The following is a 13,050-nucleotide window of genomic DNA, read 5'->3' as shown; positions in this document are numbered from 1 at the left end:
GACACTTACTCCTTGGAAGGAAAGTTATGACCAACCTAGATAGCATATTAAAAAGCAGAGACATTACTTTGTCAACAAAGGTCCATCTAGTCAAGGCTATGGTTTTTCCAGTGGTCATGTATGGATGTGAGAGTTGGACTATAAAGAAAGCTGAGCACCAAAGAATTGATGCTTTTGAACTGTGGTGTTGGAGAAGACTCTTGAGAGTACCTCGGACTGCAAGGAGATCCAACCAGTCCATCCTAAAGGAGATCAGTCCTGGGTGTTCATTGGAAGGCCTGATGCTGAAGCTGAAACTCCAATATTTTGGCCACCTGATGAAGAGCCAACTCACTGGAAAAGACCCTGATGCTGGGAAAAATTGAAGACAAAAGGAGAAGGGTGCGGCAGAAGATGAGATAATTAGATAGCATGACCAACTCGGTGGACAGGAATTTCGGCAAATTCCAGGAGATAGTGAAGGACAGAGAAGCCTGGAGTGCTGCAGTTCATAGGGTCCCAAAGAATTGGACATGACTTAGCAATTGAATAGCAACAACAGAAACAATTCAGATTTACTAACTGAGACTGTCTTTCCCTCAAATCATCAGAATTTTGGAAGGTATAGTGCCCCACTGAATAAGTACTTGCTCAGCACCTCCAGTACCAGGCACCAGGAATACTTGAAACTGCCTCTGTGGAGCTTACATTCTAGTGACCAGACAGACAATAAGGAGATAAGGAGAGTGTTAGGGATACATTTTTAGGAGAATAGGAGGAAGTAAAGTAAATGATGTACTGGAATGGGATGTAATTTTAGATAGAATGATTACTAGAGCCCTCACTGAGGAGGTGACTCTTGGTAAAGGCTTGAGGGAGAGGGGGGAGCCTGCCTCGCTGACACCTGGTGGAGAGTGTTCCCCAGACGAGAGGGAACAGGGCACAGTCAGTGCAAAGGCTCTGAGGTGGAAGCATGGTCAGCACGTTCAAGGAACAGCAAGAAGGCCAGTGGGGCTCGGGTGGGGTGAAAGAGAGTAGCGGGGGACGTGGTCAGAGAGGTGAGGTGTCGCTAGATCACGCGGGGTCTTGTAGATCATAGTAAGAAGTCTGGGTTTTACCCTGGGTAAGACGGGACACTTCCGAACGGTTTTGAGTGATGTGACCACACTTATGCTCTAACAGACTCACTCTGGCTGCTGCGCTGAGTACAGACTGAAGAGGAGACAGGGTTAAGGCTGAGAGACCAGAGGCCGCTACGGTCATAACCCAAGTCAGAGATGAGAATGGCTTGGACCCGGGTGGCATGTTGGTGTTAGTGAGAAGTAGTCAAGTTCAGGGCTTCCCTGGTGGCTCTGAGGTAAAGAATCCACCTGCCAATGCAGGAGACACGGGTTCAGTCCCTGATTCAGAAAGATCCCCTGGAGAAGCCCATGGCAACCCACTCCAGTACTCTTGCCTGGGAAATCCCATGGACAGAGGAGCCCTAAGGGCTACAGTCCACGGAGTCACAAAGGGTCTGATGGGAACTAGTGACTAAGCGACGCAACAGCCGTCAGGTTCAGGATGTACTTTGCAGGTGCAGCCAAAAGTATTTGCTGGGTCACATGAGGCTTGCAAGTGAAAGATGACTAGGCGTCTCAGCCTGAGCTGCTGGATGGAGCGCCCATTAGAGTTGTTATTCTCTAGTTCACTACTGTGTGAAAACACAAGTCAAAACGTTCCACTTACCAAGTGCTAGCACTGCCACCCTTCCACATGCTGTAGGAATAGTCAGCATTTCTGAAGGACATGATGCTCACCATCCCTAAGAGGCAGCAGGAAAAGAACACAGAGCTTCAGTGACCCCGTCTCTACTCAGCGCAGTATGAGCCCCGGGGAAAGGTAAGCGTCCTCTGGTGTTGGGCAGCGAACGCATGCTTCGTGGCCAACACTGAGCTTCTCAAAGGAGGTATATGCATCGCTTGAGCTGGGAATTATCAAGCAGAACATTCTGAGCTCATTCAAGAAGGAAGGAAGTGCTCTGCAGAGTTTGGAATCCAGGTGTCTTGTCTCGCATCCAGGCATTTCAGTAAGTTAAGCCAAAACGCTGCAGCAAACGGTATTTATTTGTGTAACAGAGTCCGCCTCATGGTTTGTTTTTTTTTTTTTGGCGGAAGTGTTTTTACAACTAAGGTTTTGTGTAATTCATAACTTAAATATTAGTTTAATCAAATTTTAGCTTAAAAAAATCACAAGATTTTAATGTACAATATGTGAAACAGATTTTCTTTTACCTTCTTTTAATTTTGTCTTCAGGTTCTGTTTTTGAGTTAATGAGTTCGTAGAAAAGATGTCCCAATTATGTCCCGCCTCCAGGTAGTGATAAACATAGAACACTGGGACCACGCTCATCAGCTCCGCCTCTGCGTTGCCTTTGGGGAGGCGGGTAAGACTATCAATGCCTTCCTGACTCAGGACTGCAGACATGATCTCGCCTATAAGCAGTCCTGAAACAAACAAGCACACAAACAAAAAATCAAAGTAGATACACTCAGCTTTTACCAGCTTCTGAGTAAGGGTACATTTTCAGTGGCGATAAGAGCAACCGTCCTTATTCTTTCCTTTTTAATCTAAGCTGTTGAATTTCTTCTCAGAACTGGGGAGAGGGAAAAATATCTGATTAGACAGTTGTATTTAAAGAAACACCAGGCCTAAACATACCACCGTGACATGGAGGTAAGATGGTGTATGTAATACAGTGGCCGGATTATAGCCTACTGGAAAAGGCAAGTTAGTTGCCATTCAAAGTGATAAGGCCACCCCTTTGGCCTCCCTTTCCTGCTTCCTCCCGCTTCTTCTTTCAACCTGGCTTCCTTTCCTCCCTTGAAATCTCTGATTCTTGTATTTAAGGGCTTCCCTGGTGGTGCAGAGGTTAAAGCGCCTGCCTGCAATGTGGGAGACCTGGGTTCGATCCCTGGGTCGGGGAGATCCCCTGGAGAAGGAAATGGCAACCCACTCCAGTATTGTTGCCTGGAGAATCCCATGGACGGAGGAGCTTGGTGGGCTAGAGTCCATGGGTTGCAAAGAGTCGGACACGACTGAGCGACTTCACTTTCACTTTCAACGTGATAGCTTTAGATATCATAAACCCTATGAATCAATCACTTCCCCAGTGCAAAGCCAAGAGTCTGAACTGTGAACGCTCTGTGAATGCCATGAGGGCTCTGTCTATATCTCATCGTGAGACCTGGGGAAACCACTCTCTTGTATATCCAACAACAGGGTGGGGCATGCTTAGAAAGGTCCTTTCCAGTACTAACATTCTGTGATTCCAAGCTTTTATCTGAGATAAAATGTAGTCAGGACATTCTATTCTTGTGGTGATAAGTCCTTGAATTTTTAAAGGCTGGAGGCCAGGGATAAAGCCCACTAAAAACACCAATGCTACAAATGGCCCAGAGCTGCTTTCCTGGGGCCGTTTGCAGGGCATGCAACTGTTTCTGGACTAAGACTGCCCACTTGGATCATAGAAAGTCCTTTAAATCTGGACGCAGCTGCACTCTCATGTTAGAGAAGTCTTTGGGCCAGTGACAGCCCCCACCCTCCATCATGGGAGCATGAATCTCCATGAAATCAAGCCCCTGGAAGAAGAGAGCTGAAAGTGAGCTTGGGGAAGTGAAGGTGAGGGCAGGAACAGGGCACTCCCAGAGCCCCCGTTGGCTATGCAACTGAGTAGAGAAGAGGAGAAATGGGAAAGTCATGAGAATACTTGACTTTTGTTTGAAACACAGTGAAATAAGAAATAAAAATGGCACTGGTTAATTTACCTTTTATACTCACAGTTCTTTTGACTTTTGTTTTGGGGACCATATTTAATGGTATCCTGTATGGGAACTCCTTTCGCCTGCTAATGATGCCTGAAAAAAAAAAGACTCTTTTATAATCACCGTATTAAAATTTAAAAGGGAAGTTAAAAATAATCAAAGATTTTGATCAAACCCTAGGCTTACATAATCTCATTAAATAAAGCATTAAAGTTGACTTCAAACTTCCTGGTCATTACAGGATAGGAAATAAATAGGTTATGTAAATCTTTTTCACCAGTAAGAGGGAGCATGCCATTTTGTCCAAAGAGAGAAAATTGTTCTCGGAACTGAAATCTAAAAATAACTAACATATAATCCTTAGTCAAGGAAATGTGAAGATTAACTCCATTGGGAAGCATGCCCTGAAATCCTTTCCACCTTTTCCTCTCCATCTAACTTAGACACTTTTTCTCTCTGTACAATTTTCTTTTTTTAGTCGCTTCTGTCATGTCTGACTCTTTGCGACCCTATGGACTGTAGCCCTCCAGGCTCCTCTGTCTGTGGGATTTCCCAGGCAATACCTATGGCTGATTCATGTTGAGGTTTGACATAAAACAACAAAATGCTCTAAAGCAATTATCCTTCAATTTAAAAAAATAAATTAAAAAAAAAGAAAGAATACTGGAGTGGGTAGCCATTCCATTCTCCAGGGGATCTTCCTGAGCCAGGGATCAAATCCCAGTCTCCTATGTTGCAGGCAGATTCTCTACTGTCTGAGCCACCAGGGAAGCCCCCAAGTTTAAGCATGCCTGTGTCAGAGCATTTTCTACTGCAATCAGTGGCTTATCTCATAGAAATGGTAGTATTTGTCATCCTACTGATAGAGAACCAAGCACACGACTGAGCTCTTTGTGTGCTTTTTATAATGGATCCTCACAGCAACCCTGTGTACTGGGTCTATCCTTATTCTTTTAATTTTGTAGATGAGAAAATGAGGCTTAGAAAGCAAGTTGCTCAAGGTCACAGAGCTAGCACAGATGAAGCTGCATCTGAACTCAGGAGGTTTTACTGCAGAGCCCGTAGTAGTCACTGCAAAGAGACTTCTCCACTTGTCCTGCTAAGAAAGCAGTTTGAGGGCTGGAACCGTCTTGAATGCTATAGTGCCAAGCACTTAGTCCCTGGGACATGGCAGATGCTAAAGAAAATAAAGCGACATTTTACAATTTAATAGCCAAACCGCCTGGCGAAAGAGACAAGAACAGGAATGTTCTTCAGGTAAGTTTTAACCTTTGATAAATGCCAAGGATATAATGTTAAAGTAACACTGAGTGAGGGGCATTTGCGAGTATCTCATTGTGGTTGAAAGAGCATTGAGTTCACAAAGAGCTCATTCCAGAATGTGACACTGGGCAAGACAGAACCTTGCTATGCCTTGGCTTGCTCACCAGTGAAACAGAAATAATAATATTTTCCTCAAAGGGTTTTTGTGAAGATAAAAATAATAAGAACAAAGAGCCTGGCAAAGAGTTTGTGCTCCTTTTACAGTACTTATGACAGTAGCTTGTTTGAGATTATTTAGATTTGATTCTCCACGATTTTTTTCCATTGATATCTGCCCTTGACTATTTCAGTTCTTGTTAGCAACTCTTCTACCAAATGGAAAAGGCACAGAAGAGAAAACTAAATATTAGGGAAGTCAATTTTACTCCTGTCAGAGGTCATAAAAAAGATCCATCAAGGCATCACATATAAAGGCAGATTCCAGAGAGATTAAAACATGTAAAAGTTAAATCTGTAAAGCCAAGGGGACAAAATACACAACAGTGTTCTTGTGAGCTAAGGTATATGACTGTAAAGTGAAATTATAATGAATCTGACTATGTCAGAATAAAGGGTTCCTGTTCAAAACCCACTGAAGTTCGTTACTGCTCAAAGAAGTACACTGGAGACAAAAACCAGCCAGAAATAGACGGGAAAACCCGAGTGGAAAATAGAGAAAATGCAAAAGATAGGAATAGGTGATTCACAGATGGGAAGCCCAAGTGGCCAGCGAGCATTTGAATAGATGTTTAGATATCATCGTATTCAGAAGAGTTATAGATTAAACAATAATGAGCTACTGCTTTATGCCCCTCAAAAGTGGCACATTTTAGAGGTGAGTGGGCGTGGAATGAAAAGAATCCTCATGCAGTGCTGGTGGAAGTGTAAATAGTAGAGCCATTCTGAGGAGCAGTGTGACAGAAGGAAATGATATTCTATATGCATACGCCCTTTGACCCAGCAGTTCAACTCTGAGAAACAGACCAGATAAATGCTCACACAGATCTGTAAAGGGGGATGAAAAAGGATGTTCACTGCAGCACTGTTGAAGGTGGTGGGGAATCTGTCAGCAGGAGGTGGATGAGCAAAGTGGTGGTGGGATCAGAACCAAGCAGAGCCCTGCAGACCCCCGCTCCCAACCAAGTACAAAAGAGTAGTTGATGATTAAGACAATGGTCACAGACTAAGTGTCTGATGCACGTTCCTGAACTGTTTTACAGATACTGTGACTAGGACCAGAGGGTAAAAAACTGTGTGATGGCCAGATTGTAGCCATGACCTAAGCGGCTCCATCTTGAGCAGTCTTGAATGTCTGGCTAGCACAATTCCAAGATCTGGCTTCAAGAGAATGGGATTAACATTATTGTTCATAATAAACTATATCTTGTGGGCATCAAGATAACTGTAGCTTGCTCTGCCCATATATGTAAGCAGGCAACTAAGATTGTCATCAGAGATGCTACAGACTCATGTTGACATATTTCACTCTGAGAATACGGTGCTCTGTGTCAGCATGGAGAAACTACAGAAGATGGGCCGTCACCCCTGATCCCATAGAAATGGAATGATATTTGACAGTAGGGAATTGACAGCAGTTCTTATGCCCCTTTCCTGTTTGCCCATTTGTGTCCCCCTCTAACTTTAAAGGAACCTATGAACAACCGTAGGAATGACATCACTAGGCTGCTTAACCTAACTGCTGAACTGTGCTCTCCTAAATGAGTTGGTGATGGACAGGGAGGCCTGGCATGCTGCAATTCATGGGATTGCAGAGTTGGACACGACTGAGCGACTGAACTGAACTGAAATGCACACCATGCCTTGCCTAACCTATTGATTCTTGCCTAACCTGTGGATAAAAAGAACCAAGAATGAAGAATTAAGCAGTTTAGAGAATGACCAGCTCCACAGGGAACTCCACTCAATATTCTGTAATAACCTAAATGGGAAAATAATTTGAAAAGGATACATATATATGTGTCACTGAATCCCTTTGCTGTACACTTGAAACTGATACAACATTGTTAATCAATTATACTCCAATATGAAACAAAATTTTTTTTTTTTTTTAAAGAATGACTAGCTCTCTACACCTAGACAAATGATGTGGGCGAGGTAACATCTCCAGAAAGAGTCAGCCAGTCTGCACACAGTGGAGAATGATGCAGAACTCAACCTCCTGCCTCCGTGATTCACTGACACTCTGCCCCCTTCTCCTTTAAAAACTGCCATTGTTTAGTAGGTAAGTTGTGTCTGACTCTGACTCTTTTGAGACTCCCTGGACTGTAGCCCACCAGGCTCCTCTGTCCCATGAGATTTTCCAGGAAAGAATACTGGAGTGGGTTGCCATTTCCTTCTCCAGGGAATCTTCCCATCCCAGGGATCGAACCTGCATCTCTTGCACTGCAGGTGGATTCTTTACCACTGAGCCATCTATGAAGCCCAAAAAACTGTCATAGCTGAGCAGAATCTTTGGAGTTGGTCTTTCAGGCATGAGTATACTTTCTTGCCAGATTGCCAGCTTTTCTGATTAAAACATCTTTCCTTTCTGTTGACATTTGCCTCTCAAAATATTGCCTTTTGAGCAGCAAGCAGCTGAACTTGAGTTTGGTAACAGAATATACTCTGAAATACTGTGTAAGAAGCAGTGAATCAAATGTATGCATAGCAATAGAAATACTAGTTTAAAACAAAGTACTGAGTTTAAAAACGTAACTAGAACAGGATCTATAGCACACCAGCTTTCATATGTTGAAAAAAACCAAACACACACGAAATAACCTTACTTCCTTACTCAAAGACATATACCAAGCATATCAGAGTGGGGGCATGTGAAGAAAGGGAAGTGGTTGCGGGGGTCAGGAATGAGGAAATAAAGCACGGGAGGGCCCTGTCCAGACTGATGGTGACAACGTGCTGGGACTGAGGGGGCTGAAGAGCTGAACTCTTTGCACCCAAGGTAAGAATTGGGGAGAAAGCTTGTCAGGCAGAGAAAGCAGGAACCAAAGGCTAGGCTAGTCTTGTGTTATGAGTTTCTGTGTTTAGTCTCTTTTTAAGCTGATGTCACATAATTTTAATTTCTACTACTTTGCAATTTGTTTTGATGCCTCATTCTCTCTCATTGGTATTTTCCTCAGATTTCCTTGACCATTATTGTCTGTTTACTTTTCCAAAGTTTTTTTAGCCTTTAAAAAAAAAACAACCTCTCTAAAGTATCATGTGCGCACGTGTGCTCAGTTGCCCTGGTTGGGCGACTTGTGTCTTGTTCAGTTGCATCTGTGCAGCCCTGTGGACTGTAGCCCACCAGGTTCCTCTGCCCCGGGATTCTCCAGGCGAGAGTGCTGGAGTGGGCTGACGTGGTCTTCTCCAGGGGATCTTCCCAACCCAGGGAATGAATCCACGTCTCCTGTATCTCCTGTATTGCACGTGAATTCTTCACTGCTGAGCCACCAGGGAAGCCCATAAGGTATCATATTGGTATACCAATTCCAGTATATACAGATTAGAAGTGTTTAATAAAATCTTTGAAATAAACTGGAAAGAACTGATAGTCATCTTTACCCTTTTTAGCACTCTGGAAAGTAATAAAAGGTGCGTGAATCCAAGTTGTCTAAAATAACAAGGGAAAAAAGTCACATGACGAGATTGGAAAGAAGCATAGATTTCTTTTTTTAACCAAGATTTTTGATGGAGAGATCTACTCCCAGATAAAAGATCGCTGCCATCTTGTGGTCCTCAGGTTCACACCTAGGATGGGTAGGCAGGGCTGCTTTGGAAAGCTGTTTGCAGTAACGTGAGTGTGGTAGGCTTAAGGGTGAAGAGGAAAAGAAGATAAAGGAAGCGTTGGCTCTGAGGTGTGACGTGACCACATGAGGCCAGAACCTCAGAATGTTCGGGGCACGGCCCTAAGGCAGCAGGTCCCTGGCGATCTGGCCTCAGAGAGCTCCTCTAACCTTCCATTCTCCCAGAGGAGGCTGGTGTGGAGAGAAATCCGCTCCCAACCGCCCCCTCCCCACCAGCAACTCTCCCCATAGATCCTTCACAGGGTGGAAGGAAATTTGTGTGGAGATAAAATTAGAGAAAAGTTTGCATGAAGTCATCCTTATTCAATTTGGGCTGATTTGAAATGTAAATATTAATTCTTTGCTTTGCCAGAGGAAATATCACTCTAAGTATAGTGGTCTTGATTTATTTAAAACAAACAAACAAACAAACTTTTTTTCCCTATTGCTGTATCCCTGAAAGAAAAGAAAAATGATACAATGCAATAATAGGCAAATTTTACCCATTTATTAAGAACTACAGCAGTCTGTCTTTTTTGGTGAAAAGAACTGTTAACTGAGAACATTCTAAATTTCATAAATACCTGTGTATTTAGGCTTTGATTAAGTGCTCAAATGCTTGCACAGTTCTAACTTTCATTTAGAATATCTTAGTTGGAGGGAAAGCAAGGAAGCAGGAACAATGAGGAATGGCTTTGTTAAGTAATCAGCATCACTGTGTTTTCAAATAAGCATGTTAAATTTAAGAACGTAAATGACTTTTTCTTGGGTGTTCTTTAGATTGATGGTTCTATAAGAAAATATCATCGTGAAGGATAAAATGACTGATGTATAAGGGAAGTCAGGCTGCTGTTACTATTTCAATGTTTTGCGTTTAAAACTAACAGGGTTATTTGGGGAATTCCCTGGCAGTCCAGTGGTTGGGGGTCGGTACTCTCACTGCCTGGGTTTGATCCCTAGTCTGGGAAGTAAGCTCTCCAAACCCAGCCAAGTGCGGCCAAAAACAAACCAAAACCGCAACCAATGGGGTTTTCCTTTGTTCTAAATCCATCCAGATTCCAGCACGGCTGCCAGAAATGACAACAAACCAAGAAGGGGACACTTCTGATTCTGGACATTTAACATTTTAAAAACCATGTTTCAGGTCACACATCTCTCTTGAGCAAAAGACAACATACAAAATACAAAACCATCTTGCCTACCATAGACACCCTGTGGATCCAGAGTAACACCAGCATAGCTTTCCCTTTTGACACCTTCTGGCTAAAATAAAGGCAAAAAACATCCAGTTAAGAACAGAACTAAACATATACGACTTGAATGCTTGGGTCAACGTGACTATTTTTCCAATTAAAATTTTTTTTTATTTATTGGATGTTTTGGACAAGGCAAAATATGCTTTAATACTTATATGCATACATCCGGGAACCAAAGTTTCTGGCTATGTGCATGATAATCAGAGCAAACACTTGAAATAGAAGTTATTATATGTGTCAGGTAACTGATCTAAGTGCTCTGTATGTATTAGCTCATCTAACCTCAAAAATACTCTATGAAGTAAGTGCTATTATTACTCCCATATGACATATGAGGAAATTGACAACCAGAGAGATCAAGAAACTTATCCGGTGTCACACTGCTAGGGGGTAGTGGAGCCAGGATTCAAGCTCAGGCAGTGTGGCTCCAGGATCTGTGCATGGAACACCATGCAAAATGCACAGAACGCAGAACATGCCTTGCACAAAATAAGGTGATGTATGCTCACTGAAGTGAATTTCACGACTGAAAACAGAACTCCGAGAATGAAGACCTAGGAAGGCCCAGTTGTGTCGTTAAGATTCTTGTCAAGAATAACTTGAAAACATGTGACTTAATAGCATTTAAGAATGATGGCATTTAAGAAATGATAGTTTTCTTCCCCTTTTTTAACCGGTTTACTCATTTACAAAATGGAAAATTTTGACTATAAATTCTGAACTATAAGTTCGTAAGTCCTGTCTTAGTTATTGCTGTAGCTCCAGTACTTAGCATAATGTCTGGCACAGATTTCAAAACATTTTCCAAAAGCGTTGGGGGAAAAAATACTTCAAAAAACGAAATACCAAAATGTTAAAATTGGATGTTTCTGGTTGTAGGGGTTATTGGTGATTTTAATTTTCCTCTCTGTAGTTTTTTGGTATTTCATGCTTTCTACAGTGAGCAAGTATCATTGTTTTATTTAAATTTTAAAAACATAATTTCAGACTTAAAAGTTACAAGAGCAGTCTAAAAATATCTGAGATAACCTCCATCCAGATTCCCCCACATGTTAACATTTTATTATGTTTGTGTTATCATTTTCTCTCTCTGTCTCTCTTTCTGAATCACTTAAACATGAGTTGCTGATAACTTCTTTTTCCAGAAAGAAAAAAGTATTTATGAAAGAATTTTTAAAAAGCATATTTTTCTTACCACCACTCGTAGTGTTTTTACTAAGATTTCATTTCCAACCGAAGTCTCCAGTGAGAAGCTGAGGTTGTGGAGGCCGACTTCCAGAGGAAGCACAGTGAAGGTGACCAAGTGGTTGGAGGAACCCTCGATTTTCTGGGGCACACACTTGGAGAATCTTCTCCCCTGAGAGTCAGTGACTGGGGTTCCTGATGAACAGATCCCCTCCACAGGATGCATTTTAACACAGAACTGAAATATCACCAGTGAACAATGATTTCAAAACACTTTATGATAAGGAAAGCACACCCTGACTATGTTCGTCTGGACACAAATTCTCCCCGGTACCTGTCAAATAATCCCTCATATTCTAAGGCGGTAGAGAAAGTTCATTTCAGACTTTCTAAAACATGCATACCAGTTGCTGCTTGGTGGATTACAGTCCATAGGATCACAAAAAGTCAGACGTGACTGAGCACACACGCATTCAGCAAATGTTGTCACGACAGCATTTGTTACACCATCTCTTTACATGTTTATAATTCCGAGAGTGGGAACCCGGGCTCAGGTACGCTGTGTGTGTTATTCATCTTTGTATCTTACAGCTCAGCCTTTCGTGTTCAGTAAGTGGTTTTATGAAATACTAGAACTCTATCTCCTGGCATTCGAGGCCCTGACTAATATGTCCCCCCTAGCTTTTCCAATCTTGCTTCTCATTAACTTCCCATTTGTATCCCATTATACATCCACACTGTGGCTCCAGGAAGATCTAAGCTCAAATCTTGGCTCTGCCACGTTCTGTGTGCCAAGAGCACATGACCCTCCACTTCTTCAGCTTTGTAATGGGGAGAATAATGATACCTACTGACTTACGGCTCAAATAGTGAACATTTTCCATCTGCTCTCCAAAATCTAATGACCTGACAGATTATCCCCAAAAGAATAAATCTGTATGATCCAGAATAAATCAAGCAGGTACACAAGAAGGCGTACCAACATTCAACAACTAATTTTGAGGAATTTCTCAAAAACGGCAAGTTCGTTTTTCCTCTTAACTATCTTCCTGGGAAACACAACAACCAGGGTGGCTGAGGCAGGAGTTAAAAGAGGACTTTAGGGTCACCTGAAGCCAATGATTCCCTCAGGAGATCATGGGTAGGGTAGGTAAGAACAGATAAGAAGAGACATTTGATAATTCAACATGAATTCATTATAAAAACTCTTAGTAAATGAGATAAGAAAAGAACTTCTGAAACCAATACAAATTATCAAAAACAAAAAGCAAAAACTTTGGCAGTGGTTCTGCTTTCGGAAATAACCAAGTATTTCCTCCTAGATAACTATTCTGAAAATAAAATTATGAGCTCTAGACAAAACATGTATTTAAAAAAAAACTATCTGAAGTCACTAGAGATTGGAAGAGAAGGTGACCCTCAGAAGAAAGGAAGGACATTGGGTAAGGGTCCTGATTTTTTAGTTTTAACCTGAGGGCTAAAGGCAAAGGAGAAAAAGAAAGGCATACCCATTCGAATGCAGAGTTCCAAAGAATAGCATGGAGAGATAAGAAAGCCCTCCTCAGTGATCAATGCAAAGAAATAGAGGAAAACAAGAGAAAGAAAAGACTAGAAATCTCTTCAAGAAAATTAGAGATACCAAGGGAACATTTCATGCAAAGATGGGCTCAATAAAGGACAGAAATGGTATGGACCTAAGAGAAGCAGAAGATATTAAGAAGAGGTGGCAAGAATACACCTAAG

At 42.1% G+C, this 13,050-nt stretch overlaps 1 protein-coding gene across 1 annotated transcript in view; it reads right to left on the bottom strand.

Annotated features, from left to right (window-relative positions):
- C5 (complement component 5) overlaps window positions 1-13,050 on the bottom strand; it is a 97,678-nt gene that overhangs the window by 31,678 nt on the left and 52,950 nt on the right. The window contains exons 21-25 of the mRNA XM_010848415.1: window positions 11,318-11,545; window positions 10,069-10,129; window positions 3,786-3,875; window positions 2,253-2,465; window positions 1,708-1,783 (exon numbers count right to left, since the gene is read on the bottom strand). Coding sequence (XP_010846717.1) covers window positions 1,708-1,783; window positions 2,253-2,465; window positions 3,786-3,875; window positions 10,069-10,129; window positions 11,318-11,545 — 668 coding nt within the window. The remainder of the gene's footprint in view (window positions 1-1,707; window positions 1,784-2,252; window positions 2,466-3,785; window positions 3,876-10,068; window positions 10,130-11,317; window positions 11,546-13,050) is intronic.

The sequence above is a fragment of the Bison bison genome, unplaced genomic scaffold (assembly GCF_000754665.1).
Source record: "Bison bison bison isolate TAMUID 2011002044 unplaced genomic scaffold, Bison_UMD1.0 scf7180017864266, whole genome shotgun sequence".
Lineage (NCBI taxonomy): Eukaryota > Metazoa > Chordata > Mammalia > Artiodactyla > Bovidae > Bison > Bison bison.
Note: the sequence above shows the minus strand (reverse complement) of the source record. Positions and strands in the feature narration are given on the sequence as shown.